This window comes from Thamnophis elegans, chromosome 1 (genome assembly GCF_009769535.1).
Source record: "Thamnophis elegans isolate rThaEle1 chromosome 1, rThaEle1.pri, whole genome shotgun sequence".
NCBI classification, from domain to species: Eukaryota; Metazoa; Chordata; class Lepidosauria; order Squamata; family Colubridae; genus Thamnophis; species Thamnophis elegans.
The window spans coordinates 108179414-108197408 of NC_045541.1; the positions used below are offsets into that span (position 1 = coordinate 108179414).

At 41.0% G+C, this 17995-nt stretch overlaps 1 protein-coding gene across 1 annotated transcript; it reads right to left on the reverse strand.

Moving 5' to 3' along the window:
• Positions 1-606: 606 nt before the first annotated feature.
• On the reverse strand, positions 607-17899 carry PEX16 (peroxisomal biogenesis factor 16). The gene is made up of 11 exons (XM_032226675.1): positions 17686-17899; positions 15263-15298; positions 11111-11187; positions 7965-8098; positions 7405-7505; positions 6271-6351; positions 5972-6124; positions 4238-4310; positions 3490-3609; positions 2576-2640; positions 607-1047 (listed from the first exon to the last, which is right to left on the reverse strand). Exons 1-11 carry the CDS (start codon positions 17819-17821, stop codon positions 989-991), a joined length of 1035 nt encoding a protein of 344 aa, XP_032082566.1. The 5' UTR covers positions 17822-17899; the 3' UTR covers positions 607-988.
• Between the last annotated feature and the right edge of the window lie 96 nt (positions 17900-17995).

Sequence of the window (17995 nt, forward strand, 5' to 3'; positions counted from 1 at the left end):
CTCTGGATCAGCTGGGGCTTGGGAGGCAGAAAATAGGTGGGGGCGGGTCCAGTCAGAGGTGGTATTTATCGGTTCTCCGAACTACTCAAAATTTCCACTACTGGTTCTCCAGAACTGGTCAGAACCTGCTGAATACCACCTCTGCCTCTGACCCTCCCCTCCCCATCTTTTATCCATAAGCACCCTTTGAGATATGTTTCCAGAAATTACCATACAAAACAGGCTTCTTAACTTTTGAAGAAATACTCTTGTGAATTTAACAGCAACAGAGACCTTCGAAGCGGCAAGAAATTCTGTAAACAAAGATTTACCATAATGTGAAAGGTGATACCTACGGAATCCTTCTCCCCAGAAGTTAATGACACAAGCACCATAAACAATTCCCAGCCATATATGAATATCTGTAACTCAATAGTTTTCAGAATTTGTCTACAAATAGAGCATTTTTCTTCCGTTTCTGCCCCAGAGTCAGCTATATTTTAATTACCCCTGTACTGGAAATCTATTTAAAAATACCATGTCCTACTAGCGTTGCTTTGAAATCTTTCTGCTTCCCATTGGTTTACTTCCTGTGGATTCACGACTGAGCATTCAAGAGACCAGGCCAATTAGCCCAAAGGCACCGCAGTCCCCTGGCTTTATTAATCCACAACTGTACAAAATGCTTACAAAAAAGAGTTCCGCACCCCTCCCAAACCCAAGTCCCATGCTCTGAAACCAGTTATTACCAAATAGGAAGGAAACAGCATACACGTTTTAAGCCGCCTTTGTAGTACTGACGGGAAGGCATTTTAAAATAAAAAAATAAAAAGCCTTATTCTTCTCTCTCAAACCATTAATAACAAGTCACAGTGAGATGTGCTGCTGCTTCCCCGCCCCCCCATTCCCCAAAGTCTCATGATTGTTTTCCTCTGTATAAAGTCATTCTGTCAGCACAAGCTTTCAGCTCGAATCTTCTCTGGTTGCAGTAGTTCAAGCCGAAGCCAGATCAGCCCCAATTATAGAAATAAATTTTCTGCCAGGCTGGCAAGTAATCCATCAAAGGTCCTGAAATTGAAAGAGGGGGGGGAGAGGGGGAGACATTTTAAAGTAGCAAGTTGCTAACTGGATTTCCAAATTTTTGCTGTTCATGACACCCTTCCCTCCCAGAGCCTTTAAATTATCCTGTAGAGGAAAAAGTCACCTGAGGATATGTTTGGGCAAGAACCTTGACAACAGAAAAAAAGAGGGCAAACTGAAATAAGTTAACCAAGTATTAAATACACTTCTTAATCCCCTAAACTAAATTAATCCACACAGAGCCTAGCAGGTGATGTGATAGGAATGTCAAAGAAGTCATAAATCCTTACCACAGTTTCTAGGTTCCTGTTACCCAGCCTAATTTTTGAGAAAAGTAGTGCTGTAGCCTGCTAGCGGCCAGAGGAGCTAACAGCAGATTCGGATAATGAGGAGGTTGGGGAGGAACATGAGCCAGTCCTGGAGTCTGAGGAAGGCTCCGTGTTGGAGACATAGAGGGGGCCAAGGCCATATGCCAGTTATCAGCTGTCTTCGGAGTCAGATACCAGTGAGGCAGACGAACAGTTCCCAGTGTGCGCATGCACAGAGTAGCCAGATGAAGGGAACAGCTAAAGAACAGTGGTCGACTTGGGAGGAAGGCCATAGGTGGATGATGAATGGCCCCTCCCAGAGGAAATAAAAGAGGAGCGAAAGGGGAATGGCATTTGCAGGAGACCATTAGTTTGCTTAATTGGTTTGTGACTCTCCGAGACTCCTTGCCAAGTTTTGCAAATATCGTCCTGTCAGCTCTCCAAGCCAGATAAAGTCTGTAACTGTAAATCCTCCCTTGAAAGACATTGCTTGAAAGACATTGCTGGATGCAAATGAGCAGAATCCACAGTAAATTAATAAAAGGGTTTTTTGTCGGGAAAAGGAGACCGGTTCATGCTCTCGGGAAGCCTGGGTAAGAACAAGTAGCAACCTTACAGGTGAGTGGGGGAACCCTGAATGTTATGCATTTATCTTATTCATGTAATAACCTGCATTTCTAGATATTGCCTAGAAATTTCCAGATGCTAGATCCAAAACATTTAGGCTCTCTGACTGTTAACATGATAATGGAAGATAAGGTTTTGTAGATCCCAGACATCCTTCACTAAGCAAGCCTGATAAAACAAGTCCAATGTCTCACTGTCAATATAACTGAGGAACCAATTAGAGATTCTGGGGAGACATTTCAAAATCCTCAGTGACGACATCAAACAAATTCAACATTTCCAACTTTGCCTTCATCTATTGTAGGGGTATCAATCTCACGGCCTGCAGGCCAGATGTGTCACGTGCTGACCACGCCCAGTTTAGCAAAGGGGGGGAAAGTCGCGATACATCATGTGACAACATGATGCCACAAGTTTGACACCCCTGATCTATAGGCATTTCAACTCTCCCTCATGTAAATATACAGAGATTCTTCAGACAAGCATACAGAGAGGAGGAGACTCCATCCTCATGATTTCCTTCACCGATGAACGTTATCTTTTTTTTGGGGGGGGGGGGGAACTGGCAGACTTCTACTTACGAGTCACTAGGCCGACACCAGGGACATAATCTGCCAACAAGCGCAGAAGAAAGAGGATCCTACCCCTACAAAGGCATATGGGAAAAAAAAAGACAAGGAAAGGAAGTTAGTGGCTTCTTTCCCAACAATAAATGCTTTCCTGAACTACAGCAAGGTCAGGGATTTCAGAGGCCTCTACGTTTCTATCTTAGTCAGAGGTTCTCAAACTATAGCTTTCTAAAATAATAAATGCTTGTGCAAGACTCCCATGAAGTATAACGGTGCTAATAATAACAACATTATTATTAGCTGCTAGTAGTGATTGCAGCAACAGATCTTAGGATGGCCTTCCATTCCCTAAAGACAAATCTGGGGACTTTGCCATTAACAAAGGTACTTTCTGAAGCAGAGATGGATATTGTTTGCCTTGAAACAAAGACAGATATGTTGGCTTTGAGAGACTCTTAGTTGCCTAAGAAGCCACTTTTATGGTCGGAAGCCAGGAAGAATTTTGGGAGGCTAGTGTTGGGGGATGGAAGAGTTGATGTGCCAAGGAATAAGGGAGGATGGAGTGTCTCTTAGTGCATCTGACCTTCCGATGAGATGCAGATGGTGCTCCTTGTACCTTAAGTCCTCATGCTAGCAATGGCAGAGGAAGCAGCAGGGTGAGTGCACTGTCTTTACCAAAGGCTGCCCAAAGTGGGGAGCTTGGGGCCAGACCCTGAGAAGGTACCCAAGGATGACCTCGTTCCTTCTCTCATCTCCAGGATGAGAGCCCTATAGATGTAATGCTCCTTTCTGAACTAGCTTTTAATGCTTCTGGCCATCCAAAAATGTATCATCTCAATTTGGCTTAGGCAGAAATTATGGTCCTGTATATTATTTATAGAGGTAGTCAAGAGGACATTTATTTCTGTGGAAGCTGGCAGACTTACTCAGAGTATCTGTCATAGAAGGGGGATCTTAATAGGTAATACAGTAGCAGGATAGTCCGGCGTTTCAGCTCCATTCGTTCACGTTTGTTGAGATCCTTCTTATCACTCAGTAAACTCAAGCTGTGGGGGGGGGAATACAAGGAGATTCAAAAGTATTTTATATGATTATGAGAATTTTCATAATCATATTGCAATTAGTCTCAGATTTTCAAAGAAGAGAGATCCTTCCTTTCATTCTCAGTTAAGAGCTTCAGAGCAACAAGGTCACAATCTTGCTGTTTGATTCAAAACATTCCTTTTAATTTTGCGTTTGCTCTTTGTAGATTTTCAAGTATACATTTTAATAATAAAAGTTTTAGAACTACAAATTAAGACAGTTTCCATCTTCTCAAAAATATAAAAAGCAACTACTACTACTACAACAAAAAAGAAAGAAAGCTGTGTTTAGTTTTCACTCTGTCTGCATTTAGAATAACAGCTAAACAGCATGTCCTTCATCAAAGTTTTCATTATTAAGTTTAAAATTAAGTTTTAAAAATGTTTATCGCTGTATTTTGTTTAGCTACCTTGTGTACTTGCTTGAAAAGAAGAGCAGGATTTAAACTGAATAAATACTCCAGCCTCTGAAGGAAGTGCAGGGTCTCCTCTCTCAGCTGGGACCAAAGGTATCATTAAGTGGAAATTAAAATGTATGATGTAAGAAAGGTAAAAATAAAACTTAAACCAAGACGGCTTTTTCCAAACTGACCTTGCAATATCCAAAATGCCTGATAGAAGCCAGGGTTTCCAAGATTTTTGTCCCCACACGGCTAAACTCAATACTTCAGACAAACATTAAGGAACAAAGAAACAAGAGGCAATGGAATCGCTCACAGAACATCTCAAATCCAGGCAGGCTAAATTATAATAGAAGTTATAAATGCTAGATAAAATATCAGAAGAAATTGAGGGGTGCAGATCAGATGAAAATCAAGAGAGAGGTACTATGGAACACACACACACACACACACACACACACACACAAACACACACACAAACACACAGAAAAAGTCCAATTCCCTTTTGTTGCTTCGTCCCTCAACAACCATTTTCAATTTCTTCCCTTTAAAAATTAAGAGGCACTGAAAAAAAAATCCCATGAAATATTTTTCTCTTCAGAATATTTTTTGAAAGTACTGCTCATTCAAACTGGATGAGAAGTATTTTACTGTAGTTACTTAAGACATCTACAAGATTATTCTTAAGCAAATTTTGTTCTGAGTGAAGAATATCTTCATGCTGTCCCTCTCCCACTGCAGTGGTCAGATATGCAATGCTGCCAAGCTGCAGAGCTTCTGTGCCTGTGCCTAGCAATTTAACTTCTATTATAGCTGGAAATACTGTTAAAAACAATTTTCTTCCAATTGCTGTATGAATTCAGTGGGACGTATTCCCAACAAAAAATGGACAAGAGCTCAGTCTTCCTGCTTAGTTCCCTCACCCACTCATTGAAGAAGGTACATAAAATAAAGAACAAGCTGCAAGGACCACCGTGGTGTTGCCTTAAATTTGGTGCCAGGCAAAATACTCTCCTTGCCCAACCTCAAGGCCTGAAAATAGTATATGGTTGATGAGTTCAATGTTTTTCAAGAACTTAAGAGAGTGTACCTAAAATTCAAACACACCCACTAATTTGTAATACAATAATATTTCTGTATATTTCTTTTATAACAAACATCCCCCGTTTCTATTGCCTTGTTTGGGTTTTTCTCAATTTTTCAGAACTCAAGATATAAAGATACATGTTCCTTGCTAGCATCGGATGCAGAAGCTGCTATATTATGGGTGATATTCTTAATTTTGTTTCTAGGTGATTGACGTAAGTGACCTTTGTTCAGTGGTGGGATTCAAAAAAATTTCTACCGGTTCTGTGAGCATGGCTTGGTGGGCGTGGTGTGGCTTGGTGGGGGCGGCAAGGGAAAGATATTGTAGAATCTCCATTCCCTCCTCACTCAAGGGGAAGGTTACTGCAAAATCCCCATTCTCTCCCGATCAGCTGGGACTCAGGAGGCAAAGAATAGATGGGGGCAAGGCCAGTCAGAGGTGGTATTTACCGGTTCTCCGAACTACTCAAAATTTCCACTATTAGTTCGCCAGAACTGGTCAGAACCTGCTCAATACCACTTCTGCCTTTGTTGATGTGGGAAACAGCTTCACCAAAGAGAATGGATTTTATTTCTCAATGACCATATACTGTATAAGACCTTTCTATGTAGTCTACCTTAAAACATGGTTTGGAAATGTCTAAAATCAATACAAGCCTTTTATTTCCCACTGTTTCACTTTTAAACGGTAGTATCTCTAATTGAGACTAAACCAAAATCTCGATCCCGCTTGGAAATAAGCACCCTTCTGAACTAGGACAATTTATACTAAGGCTGCAGCTCACTCTAGTGGCACACAGAACAGACTACAAGAACCACTGAAAATCAAAATAGGATACAGTGCAATAATGGACGGGTAACGAAGATAGACTCAGCAAGTGTCTCCTGGGAGCCCAAAGGTGTTGATGGTTGGTTGCTCTCCATTGCTCTTTGGTTCTGCTTTTCCTCACGTTGCTGAGGCTCACCCCAATGTCTAGAGTGCAGGGTAGGGGCTGAAATTAAGACAAAAGTAAGGTCATGCATGGATATTTATCAGCAACCAGCAAGATATTTGGCCAGAAAAAGTCATATACGGCCAATAATTTACCTAGCCTCCCAAAAAGTTATATCAGAAAAAGCAAGCTAGAATGATACTTACTGCTTTCGAGAGACCTCACTACACGATTACTGCGCTTCCCCACGAAGATCTGTTCTTTTCCTACTAAGCTGGCTTCCAGGGCTGTCAAAAGATACAGGTATGTAAGGCCACAATCAGAGGAGGGTGCAATTCTCCCATGTGCACCGAGATAGCAATAGCACTTAGACTTATATGCCGCTTCACAGAGCTTTATAGCCCTCTCTAAGTGGTTTGCAGAGTCAGTATATTTTCCCCAACAATCTGTGTCCTCATTTTACCGACCTTGGAATGGAAGGCTGAGTCAACCTTGAGCCTGGTGAGATTTAAACTGCCAAATTGCAGGCAGCCGGCAGACAGCAGAAGTAGCCTGCAGTACAAGCACTCCCCAGTCAAGAATGGGGATGGGGATACTCAACATTCTAAATGGAATGGAAAACCCTGCAGATCACTGAGCAGATCCAGGCAGGTCCCCAGAAATGCTGCTCAAACTCTCATCTGTGCTGTGAAAAAAAGAACTTCATGGCAACTTCTCTGTGGGCTTACCCTGAGTGTATACTATGCAAATATGATCAATAAACACAAATGGATAGTCCTGGGCTATTTATTCAGAAGTTGCCCACAACAATCCCCTTAGCCATTTGATCTCATTTTTAGGTCTTTTCTTCTCAATTTGGGATGACAAAGTAGAGCTGGAAGCTGCAAAGGAGTCTGTGAGAATGCAGTTATGCGTACTTTTTCAGAGCACTGAGACTCAGCTCCTTGGTCAGACTAATTTTAATAGAATTGCACTAATGATATTTTTGTTCAGTAGTGATCTCATTGTTAAGTCCTTTTATTTTTTTGTAAACTTTCCCCAAATGGAAGAATACATGATTGCAAAAATGTGGAATAATCATGGTAACCATGATAATCTCTTTAATAGTTACGTCCCTGCATGTGCACAAATAAATGCATTTATTTCAGGCCTGAGCTCAGCATCAGTGGAAATGAATATTTAATATAGAGTAATACAAGAAACCCACAAGATATGTTTGCTGATATTATTCAAGTATGGGTTATTTGGAAAACTGGAGGTCACAACAATAATTCAACAGCATCCAGAACATCCTCCATTCCCTTTGATTATACTGATTAACTAAATTGGTTTTGACTCACCTTTCTCATACAGTGATTCCCTCCTGTCTAGTGGTACAATGGGAGGAGAGGTCTGGATGCCAGCTTTGTACCAGAGCAAAAGCAGGAGGCGCAAAATGGCTCTGTGGGTCAGAGAAAGGCACAATTATGAGCAACAAAGGGACACAATTTCACAATCAAGATACCAAAGGAGCGCAGAAATACTATGAAGAGCAGGATTTAAGCAGAATAAACCAAGTTGGCAGTGTTGGTAGATACAATTTCACCCTGTGATCATTCTTGGAAATGTTTTGGCTAATGAAAATTAGAAGGCTTATATAAAATCATAGTCACTTATCAAGAAGAAAGTTCGCATATTATTTTGGACACAATTAAAAATCAAGTAGATTTGACAAGAGCCCAAACTTATTCTGAACTTACTTTAAAAACCATGTGGTTTATACTACACATGCCATACAATCACGCTAACTTTGCATGAGTTATAAACACTTAGGATCTACCAGTAAAAAGGTCCTCTTTCTTTTGTTTGCCAATCAAACGCATTTTGATACGGATTCCCCATCTCTATGTTCAACACTCACTTGGTTAACTGGATGAGGACAATAGTGGCCCACCGGCCATTCTCACCCCACACCTTGGCAGCTCCCATCTCGGCAAAGACCTCCAGGCATTCGAGAACACTCAGCCATGTTAGCAATTTCTGCTGGGAAAGTGGCTATACAGGAAAAGGCAAACAAACTTTTGAGATGACTCAGTATGATTAGCTTCAATGTACAGTAAATCCTTGATTTTTCTTTTAATTCTCAGTATTTTGCACACTGGATACACCAGCTTTCTGCATCTATAAATCCACTGATCACTAGAATCAATAGACATAGAGATGGTTAACAGATAGACTCTGTCCCAAATGAGCTTTTTCAAAAGGCAACTGGGCTTTCTGGTTTTTCTTTGAAGACATTTCACTTTTCATCCAAGAAGCTTCTTCAGCTCTAATTGGATGGTGGGAAATGGAAGGATTCCAGTCAGAGCTCAAGAAGCTTCTTGGTTGAGAAGCAAAACATCTTCAAAGAGAACTCAGAGAGTCCAGTTGCCTCTTGAAAAAACACCTTTGGGACAACCATGACCTGGATGACTAAGAATCTCCATAAACAGATAGTCTCTGCTCTTCTATGCCCTTTTCTTGTCTGAGTTACTTTTATATCTCTGTGTAACAGGTCTTTTATTGGTTAGACCAGGGGTGTCAAAACTCATGTCGTCACAGCAGTGTCACATGACATATCAGGACTGTCCCCCCTTGGTTAAACTGGGTGTGGGTTGTGGCCAGCGCGTAAGGACAGCCCTGGGTTAGACTGATATTTTCAGGCTCTCATCTCTTCTATTGTATTTCTTCCTTTTCTTTGACCTGTGTAGCTGCTTTTTTTTTTCATAATGGAGGAAAGCAGACAATACACACTACCTGCAGACAGACGTAAGTACCTATCATAAAGCTGTTTTCTTAATAAAGCTTTCTTTCATGCAAGCCTCAGACCTGGTAATTCTGACAAAAGTTGATCTCTTTACTTTTTCTCTCTCCACACATTCTTTCTACTGTGCAGAGGCAACTGTGTGAGGAATGAGGGGTGCGATGTGTCCAGCACTTCCATACAAAAGCAATGGGGTGATCTCCTGGGGATGTTTGTGGGTCTTTCAACTTTAACTATTTGTGCTCAAGTCTGACTCATTCCATTTCAACCAGCGTCAGAGCCCTGCATGGCAGAGCTTTGTTGCGGGGACATGGAGAGGTTCTTTTTTTAATTTTTATTTTTATTACATAGACAACACATATACACAATAAAAAAAACAGAAAAACAAAAAAAAATGAAATAAAAAAACACAAAAAACCCCATCATCACATACAGCATGTCGTTTGGTTACAGGTGTTTTAACATTTATCATTCTTATACATTTATTATTTCATTTAATAGGTTAAATGAATAATATACAGTTTGAGTTATTTTGTTTACCATCCCTTCCTCATGTTGTAACACCACCTTATTTTCTCTTTCTTTTCTCCCTCCCTCCCTTCTCTACTTTCTTCCTTCCTCCTCTCCTTTCCCTTCCTTCTTCCTATACCTTTCTCCTACTCCTGCTCTTCCTCTTCCCCTTCCTACCCTCTCTCCTCCTCTAGGACGCAGTGGCTCAGTGGCTAAGACGCTGAGCTTGACGATCAGAAAGGTTGGCAGTTCGGATCCCTAGCTCTGCGTAACAGAGTGAGCTCCCGTTACTTGTTCCAGCTTCTGCCAACCTAGCAGTTCGAAAGTATGTAAAAATGCAAGTAGAAAAAATAGGAACCGTCTTTGGTGCGAAATGTTCCATGCGCCTTCCACACGGCCACATGACCACAGAGATGTCTTCGGCTTTGAAATGGAGATGAGCACTGCCCCCTAGCACATATGTGCGAGGGGAACCTTTACCTTTACCTAATAGTTGGGAAGCAGTATCTCTGCACTTTGCAGATTCCTCTGCCCCCCACCAGCCTATCTGCTGCTTAATTTTGTGCATTCTAACTGTCAGTGGCTTGAATAAGGAAGACAGAGATGTTGGGGGCCTTCTTTTCTTCCTTTCGCTAGGAGGAAAAGAAGATCCTTTTATCTATCCAGAAAAGAAAGAAAGGCAGTTTCACTGCTTCCTCATTGCCATTTGAATCCAAGCACTCAGATCCCTAATAATAATATCTGCAGCTCAGGATTGAACTGTAGAATCCTGGCTGCTCTCCAAGTTTTTTTTTTTTTCCTGGCAGACATTCTTCACCCATCTATCTTCAGTGCACCTAATTGGGTAACAAAACATCTGCAAGGAAACAACCAAGCTCGGACAGCTCACCTCTTCTCTTGTTAATCTAAATCAGGCCTGCACAACATGCAGCCCACCCAGGAACTCCTTGTGTGATCCACCAGTTTTTTTAAAAAAAAGTTAATAAATTCACCATCATCCCAAAACATGTGAGGTCAAGAGCTTCTCACACTTTCAGGCCTTGCTACCAATACCAGCTCCCTCGCTGCTGCTGCTCTGGCCAGCTGCTAAACAGCTGTTTGGGACATCAGGTATAGGTAGTGATTGACTTACAACCATTCATTTAGTGACTGTTCGAAGTTACAATGGCACTGAAAAAGTGACTCATGACCGTTTTTCACACTTATGATTGGTACAGCATCCCCATGGTCATTTGATCAAAATCTGGCCATTCAGTAATTGGCATGTATTTATGAGGCTTGCAATGTCCTGGGATCACGTGATCATCTTTTGCGACCCACTAACAAGCAAAGTCAATGGGAAAGACAGATTCACTTAACAACCATGTTACTTACTTAACAACTGCAGGGGCTCACTTAATAACCAAGGCAAGAAAGATTGTAAAATGGGGCAAAATTCACTTAACAACTGTCTCGCTTAGCAAGGGAGTTTACGTTCGATTGTGGTAATCAGATGAGGACTACCTGCATTCTTTATGCAATAGTTTTTAATTGAACAATATGGTCCTTTCCCCCTTATAGGGCAGGGCTGCTCTAAACCTTTGAGGAGTCAAACATTACTGTAATCTTCATCACCTATCATGCTAAATGTTGCAAGCAAAAAGGTGAGCAGCCCGAAGTTAATTTAGGTAGAAGTTTCAGAGTCGAAGTATCAATAGAGCGAAAGGCAGGAGGAAGTTCATAATAACTTCCTTTGGCCTGCAAAACTCTCTTACCACTGGAAGGGATCGCTGCAGCTCCTTTCGAAGAATCCAATCGTTGAGTAGGACCAGCAGACTGGAGGCAGAATACACTGAGAAAAGGAAGATGGAATTTGGGGAGGGGAGGGGGAAATGTTATTAAAAAGCAATAAAAGTAAAAAGCTACTGGTTTTTTTTTCCATTAAAGACTGGAAAATAAGGAGATTGCTGACTTAAAAATACTTTTAGATTGCATTTAAATCAGTTTTTCTTACTACTTCTGAAGGATGAGTCTTGGTCGTATTTTGGCTTTTTTCCATAGGATCCAAGCAAAGGAACAGAGTGCATTCATTCACAACTCCCTTTCAAAATGGCCATACTTTTGATAATATGTTCTGTGATGCAAAAGCATAAACATTTCTGAAATGGCATCTGGAGCCCAACTGCAATCTTAACGAAAATCCTGACCCTGCAGGAATTTCAAGAAAGACTAAATATGTTATGGCACATACTTCCCCCGGTTTGTAGGAATAATTAAAGAGCCATAGACTGTTCGTGTCCTTGGTCTTTCAAGTGTTAAATATGCTACCTGCTCACTTCTCTGCCTCTCTCTATGAGAAGATTATTACATAGAATTGGGAGAAGGTCTTCTTGGTTGTGGCAACCTATTTAGGGAACACTGTTCCTAGACTGGGCCAAACAAGTACAGTAGGGGTTTTAGGGGTTTCATTCAGGGGTGAGTTTCAGCCGGCATTACTGCCGGTTTGCTCATGCACGCGCTGGATGAGCGTTGTGCGTGCATGCGCAATTCAATGGAAATTGTTCTGTGCATGCACACAACTAAAAAAAAAAGATAGCAATGGCAACAGCGACAGCACTGACCAGGGAACTGGTTTGGGGGCATGGCCAGCCTGGGTCACTGCCGGTTCTGCGACCCAGGCCAGCATGCCACTACCGGTTCAGCCGAACCGGGCCAAACCGGTAGAAACCCGCCTCTGGTTTCATTAGATTTGTTATAGCAATAGCACTTAGACTTATATAGCGCTTCACGGGGCTTTATAGCCCTCTCTAAGCGGTTTTACAGAGTCAGCATATTGCCCCCAAGAATCTGAGTCATCATTTTACCTCAGAAGGATGGAAGGCTGAGTCAACCTTGAGCCTGGTCAGATATCGATCTGCCAAATTGCAGTCAGCTGCCAGCCAGCAGAAGTAGCCTACTTTACTGCAATCTAACTACTGCGCTATCACGACTTATATAGTTTTTTTTTAATTGATTTCACACAAGCCTCAGGACTATTAATATAGATCAGACATAAGCAGGCTAAGAAATAAAAAAAGAAAAATCAATAATACAATCCTTCTGAAACAATAAAAATACTAACAGAAATTTTAAAGATAATTTAAAAGTATTTGAATTGTTCATGATATTTGATAAACTATAGTAAGTTTAAATAGTTTGAAATTTATCATGGACAACAAAATCCACAAAACATAGAAGTTAGGTCAAGAGACCCACACTGATGTCTTATTGTAGGATATATCAAACAAAAACAACTAAGGATTGAGGGACACGGAGATCTTAAGAGTTTTTGCAGAGGACAGGAAATTCTTTCTTTTAGGATGGAAAACTTTATGTCCTCAAGAAATATGAATGAACATATTGTGCAATGCTAGATATTAGTGTGGCAAGGAATGAAACTATTGTAATTTTGTTATTTTTAAAATACTTACAATTATAAGCATATGCATTTCTCGCTATGCCCATCACGTTGAAAGAAGTCAATTAACTATCTTGAAATTTTTTATTTCTCAACTTTCTAGCTTATGTTCAAATATTGACTACATTAAAATGATTGCATCATGACAAATATGAAGCAAGCATAAGACACAGCATTAAATTAGGGTTGCTCTATATGATTAAATCAAGAAATTCTAGTCTGTAATAACTGTAACTGTAACCCTAGATCAGTTATTACAGTTTTTGAAAACTCAGATTAATGACTTCCAGGCAAACCACAACCCATATTTTGAAGGTGACTTTTAATAGTGTAAGAGACAAAATGAAAAATGATCTTTAATAGAAAAGCAACCATTTTGAACTCATCATAAAAGGAGAATGAAGAGGCTGAAGCTTATTAAACTGAGATATATCCTATCAAGTTGGCCAATAGTAAACAATGGGGTCAGACAGTTCTCTTCTAGAAATGTTCACATAAATATGGATTTATATGTAAGATTGCTCAAAAATAACATTTCCTGCAATTTTCTTTTAACCCTTTTTTCAGTAACAATGTGAATTTCTTACAGCAGTGCTGAATTAAATAAATATTTCATTAGACAGCTGACTAACCTTATCTGAATTTAGAAGCTAAGTAGCACTAGACCTGGTTACTACTTGGATGAAAGACCTCCATGATATTTCAGCATTATAAATTAGACTGGTAAGTCAAAAAACATTCCAGTAGGAAAAAGGTCAAACCACTACCATACAATGAGACTATATTCATATAGTTACCAGCGGTCAAACCTGACTCAAAGGATTTACCATGTTTTTTGGAATATATAATGCTCCAGAGTATAAGACATACCTAGCTTTTGGGGAGGAAAACATGAAAAAAAAACCTTCCTTCCAGCAATTTGCCTCCTTGCAGCAAACAGCGGGTTTCAGTTTCAATTTCAGCACAGCCTGATTAGCATAAGCAACTCATTGTCAGTTTGATGATCAGCTGTTTCAGGCTGCAGGGATTAGCGCAGCCTATTGCCACCTCCGTGTGCCCCATTTTCGGCCTCCGCATCCCGTTTTCGGTCTCGGCACGTGTCATTTTCCACCCGTTCCGGGTGGCGGGGATCAGAATGCGAGTAAAATGGGGCGTGCAGAGGCAGCAATAGGCAATGGTAGTCCCTGCAGCCAGAAATAGCTGATGGCCAGGAGGCCGATCAAACTGACAATCAGCTGCTTGTGCTAATCAAGCTGTGCTAAAACTGAAACAGGCTGTTTGCTGCAAGGAGGCAAATTGCTGGAAAAGGCCAAAGGATGGGGGCCAGTGGATGGGCGGGACTACATTCAGTGTAAAAGACACACCCAAATATTCACTGTCTTTTTTGGGGGGAGGGGGAAAGTGCGTCTTATACTCTGAAAAATACAATATTTTTAAATCAATAATTTATTTAAGACAGCCTTCTCCAAGATAGTACTCTTAAAATGCATTGGAGTACAATATATATCAAATTTGATCAGTATACTCTGCTGTTACGCAAATTGGGAATGATGGAGACCTAGTGTCATAAAGAGAACTCCAGCATTTCAAATTCTAATTCTGCTATCAAACATTAGCACTGAAATAGCTAGATTTTGATAGTATGAGTTTTTGACAATTACAATGTTTTGGTGTATATGTCAAAATTGGAAATGAAAGCATTCTGTCTCTCAGAAGTCTCCTGCTATCATTTCCATCTTAATGTTTTTGTATGGAGGGAAACCAAAACTTGTGTTACATTTTGGCACTCAATTTTAGCAATGTGATCTCAGGATACTGGAGGTGCATGTACACTGTCGCCAACTTAGCTGCAAGCTAAAAACTGAGGTTTTTTTTTTAAGTCAAAATCTGATTCTACATTAAATTTTTTGGAAGTTATTTAATAACCCAGGATATGCAATAAGTATATATCTTTTTCCCCCTAGCACAGTGATGGCTAATCTTTTTGTTGTTGGGTGCCAAAAATGCAAGGGTGTGTGCACCCATAATGCAAAGTGCACAATCGTCCCAAGTGTGCTGCACTACTCGCCTCCAAGCTGAGCTTGGTATTTCCTATGGGGGGCAGATAACAGGACTAACAAGCCAACCAGAAGTTCAGTTCAGAAATGAACTACTGGTAGGCCCGTTAGGTCCTTTTTCTGCCCTCCCCCAGCTCCCATTTCCAAACTTCCAGTTGGCCCATTGGGTCAGTTTTTTGCCCTCCCCAGGCTCTGGAGATTTTCCTGAAGCCTGGGGAGGGTGAAAATGGCCTCCCTCAGCCCTCCTGAAGGCCGAAAATCAATTGGACAGCACGCGCATGCACGTGGTATGGCTCCCCGTGCCACACGCGCCATAGGTTTGCCATCACGGCCCTAGCACAATCCCACATGGACTTTTGAGAGAACCCAATGATAATTTTACTATTTCAGAACCTCAAAGCAGTTTCACTTACCCAGTTCAGACAGCTCATGAGAGTCAGAAAATCGACCTGTAAAAATAAGTACAAATGAAACCTGAGCCACTATTTATACCACTTGAGAACAGTCAATGCAAGAGTTTTGAGGGAGTAGCTGTGAAGCAACAGTTACACAATGAAGCCAACATAATCATCCCAGAGATCTACATTTCCCACATCTATTCTGTTTTATATATGTGCTTAACTACGGTAATTCAAAGTAGTATGACAGGTTCATCTAAAATTGGGAAACATATTTTTCATAGACTCCTAACAAATGTCTTGCCTGTGTTTTCCTGTCTGCCATAATACTTTTGGAGTGTAATCTAAGGTTTTACACTGCATCTAACATATTTAACAAAGACCATAGGGATCACTATAATCAGAAATTTGTTAAACAATTTTATATGGTTCCCCAACTCACACATGCTTCCAACATTTTTTCGGGTTTTACAACCCTTTAATCCCTTTATTTGGGGTGGAGTTGGAGGCGACTGAATGGAACAGCTTCAATCATTAACATCACTAAAACCTCACCTCAAAAATAGTTTAAAAGCATTTTTCCTTAATGAGCAGTAACCAAAGGATTCATGGCATTCTTTTTTTTTCTTATTCATATTTACTTCTATTCTAAAAAGGGTCCTCGCCCCCTGTATGAAATTATGTATGATTTACTTCTTCTTTCGTCCCTGTTTTGTATTTATTCCACCATCAACACAGGTAGTGTCTTCTCTATAGCAGCACCCTGATTTTGGAATTTGGGCTTCAAAAGGTTTTTAAAAGGTATCAGTTTTACAAATCTATTATTAAATATGAACTGGTTAAAAAAGGTAAAGGTTCTCCTAGAACATAACTCTGGGGGGGGGGGGGGGCGGCGGTGGTCATCTCCGTTTCAAAGCCGAAAAGACAGCGCTGTCTGAAGTCTCCATGGTCATGACTAAACACCAAAGGTGCATGGAATGCTGTTACCTTCCCACTAAAGGTGGTTCCTATTTTTCTACTTGCATTTTGACATGCTTTCGAACTGCTAGGTTGGCAGAAGATGGGTCAAGTAATGGGAGCTCACTCTATTATGCAGTGCTAGGGATTCGAACCGCTGAACTGCTGACCTTTCTGATCGACAAGCCCAACATCTTAGCCACTGAGCCACTAATTCTTTAAAGAAAAGGTCTGAAAACCTTGCCGAATAGTTAAATAGGAAGAAAATTATTATGGGTAGAGGAGCAAACCAAAATAAAATAGCAAGAGTCATCATACCTTTGCATACATTAATCTTACTTTCAGATTAGGGGTATTATGTACAGTTCCAATTACCTCATTTCAAAATGACAATTTAGAACTGGACTGTTAGCAACATAACGTTTGGCTCAATTGTGATGATAAGTCAAGGACTATCAACAGACCAACAAATGGGCTGTGGGGGACTTTGAGCCTTCAGTGTGTTATCAGCAATCCCCACTTCAGCATGTTGATTTTACCTTTGGGCACTCCCACCATTAGTTAATATTAATCATAATAAAGACAACAACCTTGTTCAAAAGCCACATGCTTCAAAATATTAGATAATGGACAAATGAATGAGAATGATCTTGATTTCATAATCAATGAATGAAGTTCTGCTTCAATGGATTATTCTTTGATCTCCGAATGAAGTTCTGCTTCGATGGATTATTCTTTGATCTCCTAAGACTCTTCATGTGGAATGGAAGAAATTAAACCTCAAGGCTGTGACCACAGTTATTAGGAGACCAGATCTGTCTAGCCAACATCAAGAACAATCCAAACAATTTTGAAAGAGGTCGCCAAGTTAGAGATTGAAACCTGCAGTTTCCACAGCATTGAGCTGCAGACATTTAACATATCTCTAATAGCAGAGGACAGAATAGAATAGAATAGAATAGAGCTGGAAGGGACCTTGGAGGTCTTCTAGTCCAGCCTCCTGCTCAAGCAGAACCTAGACTACAGTGAAAGAACTACCTAAACTGAGATCGAGCTCTGCAATTGATTAAAAGGAAATTAGTTTTTTAAAAAAGAGCCAAAATCCTTCCCCAAATCAGGATTTCAAATCCACGGCCAACTGAAAGATTTAAGAGAAGGACCGCAGTACTATTTATATTTCCCCTGTCGCCTGTGACTGTTACCTTTTTTTCTTGTCAAACCAGCTGGGCAATTTTTAAACCACAGAAAGAAACCCAACAGGTAAAGCCTACGCCGACATTGGAATTCCAGGGTTCAAAAGCTTCACCTGCCAGGCGCCTGCCTATTATCGAGCTGTTACAAATGCTGAGCCTGAATCCTATTTGGGACTCGAAGGGAGCAAAACATAAGTTCAACAACCTTTTCGTCCAAAAAAACCCAAAAGCCTATGGACAGAGAAAGCTTTTCCCAGGGCATCTGCAATGGAGCTCGTCCCCTCCTACCTGGCAGCAAGTAAGAGAGGCCCCGCACTGTGCTCTCCAGCTGAGCAGTGGCCGCTGGATGCTGCTTCACGTAATCCTGATACCGGTAACACAAATGCCGCAGCCTCCCCACTAAACCCGGCGCCGATCCAGCCATGGCTGCCCTAAAAAGATCGACGTAAGCTCACACACAGAGGGAGACACTCCTCCATTGCGCCTGCGCACACACTTCCGGTTTGTACTTTGCTGCCCGGACACATAGAGACACACCCCCATCCCGGCCCCGCCTCTCTCCTGGTCCGGCGCGGCATTCTATCTCTGCGCCTGCGCA

Coding starts and splice junctions, on each gene's coding strand:
- PEX16 (XM_032226675.1), bottom strand. CDS start 17,821: ATGGCTGGATCGGCGCCGGGTTTAGTGGGGAGGCTGCGGCATTTGTGT. Junction 11,188..15,262: donor TCATGAGCTGTCTGAACTGG/GTAAGTGAAACT, acceptor TCCTTTTCTCAG/TGTATTCTGCCTCCAGTCTG. Junction 6,125..6,270: donor AGTGAGGTCTCTCGAAAGCA/GTAAGTATCATT, acceptor TCTTAATTTCAG/CCCCTACCCTGCACTCTAGA.